Source organism: Plasmodium gallinaceum (genome assembly GCF_900005855.1).
Source record: "Plasmodium gallinaceum strain 8A genome assembly, contig: PGAL8A_v1_65, whole genome shotgun sequence".
NCBI classification, from domain to species: Eukaryota; Apicomplexa; class Aconoidasida; order Haemosporida; family Plasmodiidae; genus Plasmodium; species Plasmodium gallinaceum.
In genome coordinates this window covers 1,342,431-1,348,802 of record NW_021628225.1, presented here as the reverse complement: position 1 = coordinate 1,348,802, position 6,372 = coordinate 1,342,431, and the positions used below count along the sequence as shown (strand labels likewise).

Sequence of the window (6,372 nt, the reverse complement as noted above, 5' to 3'; positions counted from 1 at the left end):
ACAAATTAATTTTAATTGTATTGTAAAAAAAAAAAAAAAAAAAAAAAAAAAGTGTTACTTGATATAAAATTCACTGATATTTAATTTTATGTATAAAAAGTAAAAATAATTTTAAATAATAATTTTTTTTTTAAATTTATATATCAAAGTAATCCAATAATTATATAATTAATGTAAAAAAAATAATATATTTTAAGGATATTTATTTTTAAAAAATAAAATTATGAATAAAAATATTTTTTTTTTTTTTTTTGGTGATTTATTTAATTTTTATTTTCTCATATATTTTTTCTTAATATATGCATAAAATAAATTTAACAGAAAAAATTTTCTATTACAAAAGGAAATATTATCTTACGCATAAAAAGAAATAGAACCGCATAATTTGTTAAATGTAATTCAAATTTTTTTTTTTTTTTTTTTTTTAATATTTTCAGAAAAATTATAAAAAAACGTCACAATCATAATTTATTTAAATTTTTTTCTGTAATGTCATTACATAAAAAATTACAATTAAAACAAAAGTTCTTACAATTTGAAAAATTAAAAATTCATTATTAATATATATATATATATATATTAAAAAAAAAAATTTATATTAAAATATAAATGAGTCATTTATTTTAAAAAAAGTATAATGGGTGATTATTTAAAAACAGGATCCATTAATTATGATTTAGAAATTTTTAAAAAAAAACCTGAGAAGAAATTATCATTTGATAAACAGAATTTATATCTTCAAGGATATGGAAGACAATGGGGTGAGAAATTAGTTTATAGTGTTGGTTTAGCATATGGTTCAGGTAAAAAATTAGAATATTTTTTTTTAAATTGAAAGTTTATAAATATAAAATCTTTAAAAAAATAAAAAGGATTATAATAAAAGATATAAATAAAAAGATATATACAAGGGAATTAAAATATAAGATTTTGATAAATAATAGTTATGATTACATAAAAGAATATTTTATTTAAAAAATATTTATATAGAAAATACAATAAAAAAAACTATCTTTATATATATATATATATATATATATATGTATTTTTTTTTTTTTTTTAAATATATAGGATTATTATTAGGTGGAAGTTGTGGTTTAATTAAAGGTATTATGAAAGGGGGTAAAACAAGAAAACTTTTTTTGAATTCAGTTCTTAATTCTACATCAGTTATTGGACCAAGTGTTGCCAATCAAATGGCTTCATTAACAATGATATATTATGCATTAAATAATATAGTAAAATTATTTACAAAAAATGAAGAAGTATATAATTCAACTATATCAGGTTTTTTAGCTGGATGTATATATAAAAGTTCAGCGAATTATAAAATTTTAGGAAGCTATTCTATTTTGTCATCTGCTATTTTTTCCTTTATAGATTATGGCTTTAAAAAAGGATATATTTAAAATCTTGAATTTAATTTTTTTGATTATTTGATATAATATAAATTAAGTTACTTACAATATATATTATTTTCTTTTTTCTTAATTTTTTTTAATAAAGTTTTATATATTTTCAAAGAACTTACTATATTTTATTTTTTATAATTAAATTGATTTATCTTTATTATTAATTATCAAAATAATTATTCATATTTTATTATTAAGTGTACCAAAATTTTACATTCTAAACCTTAAAATATTATATATTTATTTGTTCAAATTTTCCTTTTTAATATTAATTAGAAAAGATATTAAACATATAATTTAGCATAAATTATTTTATTTTATTCTTTAATTTTTTAATAGAATTTATTTTATTTATTTTTTTTTATTTCATATCATTCGTTTGCCTTTCTACAATTTAATTAATAAAAAATTTTAAATGTAAAAAATACAAAAAAAAAAAAAAAAAGATATTTTAAAAATAAGTAAATCTCCATGTTATTAAAAGGAAGAATTTATAATATAATATTTACAACAAAAAGGATACATATAAAATGTAATTTAAAACCATTTTAATTTTATTATTTTTTTTTTTTTTTTTTTATTATTATAAAAAGATATTTTTCTTTTATTGTTAAATTATCTAACACAAAAAAAAAAAAAAAAAGTTAAAAATTAAGATTATCATCTTTCCACAATTTATTGATTTTATTTAAAAAAAAAAGAAAAGAAATTTAAGTACATTTTATAAATTTTTATAAAAATTAAAATTTTTTAGTTTTTTTTTTTTTTTTTTTTTTTTGTAATGGAATAACATATATATATATATGTATGTATATACATAATAATTTTAAACTATTTTTTTTCCGTATAATTAGCAAATACACATAAAATGCATAACTAAGCATAAAGGAAAAGATGAATGGAAAATATTAATTTTACAATTTAAAAAGAATATAACACTTTTAATTTTTTTTTTTTTTTGTGAAGGGAAATATAATAATTTTTTTTTTTTTTTTTTCAAAAATACGTATGTTTTAAATGTTTGAAAATAATTTATTTAATTCTTTTTTAAATTTTAGTTCCTAAAATTTCTTTTTACCTATTTTTTACAATTATTCTTTTTTTAAAAGCTGATTTGATTTGATAAATTAATTTTTTTTTATGTGTTGCATAATATGGAAATGCACGAAAATAGTAAAAATAATTCTTCAAAAAAGGGGTGGATAGAAGAAATTAAAGGAAAATATTCGAATATCATGAGTAGTGGAAGTAAAGATACAACATATTTGAGTACATTGGATAATAAAACAAATAAAGATGTTAATGATAATTTGGATACTATAAAAGAGGAAAAAAAAAAGAAAATTAAAGTTACAAATAATATGAAGGAAGAAAAAAATGAAATAAAAAAAAAAAAAAAAGATAAAAGGAAAAATAGTTCTTTCGTTGATGATGCCAACTCACGAGAAAAAAAACAAATTTTTTTTGAAATCTATAAAAAATATTATTTTATAGAAATGACTGAATATCATAAAAGTAGAGAAAATTGTACCATTAATTTTTTAAATTTTCTTGAAACATTATTTGAAAAAATGATAGAAGTTTTAAAACATGGATCAGATAACATTAATAATTTAAATAAATTTTTTAAAGAATTTTTAAAAAATGATATAGCATACTTCAAAAATGTATCATATGGTAATTCTAAAATAAATAATTTAACTCAAAGCTTTTTAAATATTCCTAATGAAGATAATTTAAGTAACCAACAGATTAATATCAATAAGAAAAATGAATCAAAAGTAAATGATAGTAGAACTAATATAATAAAAGAAGGTGTTAGTGACAATAATCCTTTTAACTACAATTTAAAAGAAATAAATAATGATATGGATAATATAGAAAAAAGGAATTATTTTTTAAAATATGATAATATTCAAAAGGATACCAATGAAGATGAGGAAAAAAATATTTATAAAAGAGAGAATAATAATGTAGAATATCTTGATAATTTAAATAAACAAAATTCTCATTTTTTAAATAGAAATAGTTCAAGGAATTCAATAAATAAAATAAACGAGATTGTTGATAATATTATTGATATAAATTCAGATAAATCTAATTTAAATTATAATGTAATTGATGAATGGATTAAGTATGGTTATATGAATTATATTAAAATTATAAGCAGTATGAAAGTAAGTTGTGATTTAATAGATAATAAAATATATCAGAAAAAATTAACTTTATTAAAAGAAACATACATAAAAGAACAAGAAAATTTAATAGAGGTATTTAAAAAGAAAAAAAATGATTTTTTAAAACAATTAGATACTTGTAAGAATTATTGGAAATATTTTGAAAATAGTTATTCAAATTCAGAAAAAATTAGATCTGATGGAATCAAAGATTCTAAAAAGATAAAATGCTCATGGTTATGTCAGAGAAAATATTTGAAAAATGTAAAAGATTTATTAGTTATACAAAATGAATATTTAGAAATAATTTATAAATGTGTAAAAACTTTTTTTCAATTAATGGAATGGAAAAAAGATACAATTCGTGATATTTTAGGGTCATATATACTTTTATATAAAAGCTTTTTAAACTTTTATTTAAATAATATGAATATTTTGTATGAATCAGTATTACAAGAAAAAAACATTGAAAAATCACATGTTGATAATTTAAATTCAGTAACAATGATGGAAGACGATATAATAAAACCAGTTATTGGATTCCATTTTGATGAAAATTGTAATTCAATACCAATATTAAACAATGCTATTAATCTTATTAGGAAATCTGTAGTATTTTATAATAGTCAAATAAATGTGAAATCAATACTTTGTTTATTTAGTTCTAAGATTAAGGGTTATTTAACAAGTGTAGGTATTTTCAATAAATGTGTTGAAGGAATAATTGTAATAAGTTGGGATAAGTTTATTCATTTTTTTAATAATGTTGAAGATACATCACCTCAATGGTCTTATTATTTAGGTGATATAGAATTTAAAATGGTCAAAAACAAAAAGTATCAGAAAAAATTATCTAAAGAGAAAAATAAAAAGAATGTTGATACCAATGAAAAGAAAAGTGATACAAATAATATCGTAAAAGATAATAATGAAGAATTGAGAAATGAAGATAATAATAAACATACTTCACCAAAAAATAATGATGATGATATAAGAGTAAAAAGTATGAAAAGTGAACTTTCTGATGATATTACTACAAACTATAATAATACTAATGAAAATAGTGACATGGAAATTCAAATGAAAGAAAAGAAAAAAACTTTACTGATTAATGGTTGGTCTTTTACATTTAAGTGTTCAACAGAGCACTTAACGAAAGTATGTTTTGAATTATTAAGAAATCATTTATACTCTGAATACTTTCAAGATGAAAATTCTTTTTCTCATTTTACAAATATTATTTGTAATGGGGAAATTCAAAATGACATGCTTTTTGGTGATGAAGTTGCAAATTACTATAATATTAATTCAGAAGAAAAGTATGTTAATACTCAAAACATATTCAAATATAAGTCATACTTAGAGAAAGGCTTAGGTAAAAATTTGGAAAAGGATGATAAATCCTTATCTTTTACTGATGGTGATATTAATTTAAAAGATGACATAATATACTTAGAAAAAAAAAGTTTAGAAGAAAATAATCCTAATAATTATGATAATAAAAAAGAAACGATTTTAATAAAAAATATCAAAAAACGGAAAGAAGAAAACAAAAACAAAGGTAATTATAAAGGTTACAACGGAGATTATAATAATGAAGATGACAATGCAGATGAGGAAGAAAATGAAGATGACGAAGATAATGAAGACGAAGATGATGAAGACGAAGATGATGAAGACGAAGATGATGAAAATGAAGATGATGAAAATGAAGATGATGAAAACGAAAATGATGAAAATGAAGATGATGAAAATGAAGATGATGAAAACGAAGATGATGATGAAAAAGATAATGAAGGAAACAAGAATGATGAAGAAAAGAATGATTGGATAATTGGAGATGAGGAAAAAGATCATAATGAAATAAGATGAAAATAAAGTATAAAAACAAATAAGAATAATATAATTAACAAGGATAAATAAAAACATAAAAGGTTTATTGGTATTTTAAAAAAGATAATGAGAAGTAAGAAAATAATGATAGAAATATATATAATGGCATACGGATGTATATATGTTTTAATTAAAAATAGGATAAACATAAAATAGAAAGATAGAATATGTTGTATATATAACATAATAAATTATTAAATTTATAAAAATAGACATTTTATTGATAACAAAAAATTTTGTAACTAAAAAATTATAGTTACATTAATATAATTTATTATAAAAATTACAAGATAAATGATTTCACAACCTGAAAATATTTGGAAAAGCAGTAAAAGTAGTGCAATTAAAAAAAATTAAAATAACGGATAATCATTAAAAGGTTAAAAAAAAAAAAAGAAAAGTAAAAATGAAATAATGTAGTTTTGTGGATTATTGCATTATACTATAAATTTTTGAAACACAAATAGGAAGTAGATACTTTTAATTTCATCCCTTTTCTTTTTTTTATGATTAATTTTTTTTTTTTTTTTTTTAATGGATTTAATTCGGAGTTAATAAAAAATAAGTGCATTTTTACATGTATGGATAATTTTATTAGTAATATTTGTAAATAAAATTATTTTTTATTTTTTACACTTTTTTGTTGTATATATTTAAAATAGCATTTTTTTCGTTTTATTAAAACTATATCTTTATTCAATTAAGAAGTATTTTTTTTTTTTTTTTTTCAGTAATTTGATATTTACATAAAAAAAAAAAAAATAAATAAATAAAAACAAATAATATTGTATCAGAGTTAAAATTTTTTTTTATTTATTCATTACTCATTTTATGCAATTAATTTACGAATTATGCTGCACTTCAGGAATATTTGAATTCTACCTAAATAC

The 6,372-nt window shown here is 17.9% G+C and overlaps 2 protein-coding genes across 2 annotated transcripts; both read left to right on the top strand.

Annotated features, from left to right (window-relative positions):
• Positions 1 to 637: 637 nt before the first annotated feature.
• On the top strand, positions 638 to 1,409 carry TIM23 (mitochondrial import inner membrane translocase subunit TIM23, putative; the record flags this gene model as incomplete). The annotated part of the gene is made up of 2 exons (XM_028675181.1): positions 638 to 803; positions 1,072 to 1,409. 2 exons carry the CDS (start codon positions 638 to 640, stop codon positions 1,407 to 1,409), a joined length of 504 nt encoding a protein of 167 aa, XP_028526738.1.
• A 1,157-nt stretch (positions 1,410 to 2,566) lies between these two features.
• Positions 2,567 to 5,461, top strand: PGAL8A_00162500 (conserved Plasmodium protein, unknown function; the record flags this gene model as incomplete). The annotated part of the gene is made up of 1 exon (XM_028675180.1): positions 2,567 to 5,461. The coding sequence occupies one exon, from the start codon at positions 2,567 to 2,569 to the stop codon at positions 5,459 to 5,461; it is 2,895 nt and encodes a 964-aa protein (XP_028526737.1).
• Between the last annotated feature and the right edge of the window lie 911 nt (positions 5,462 to 6,372).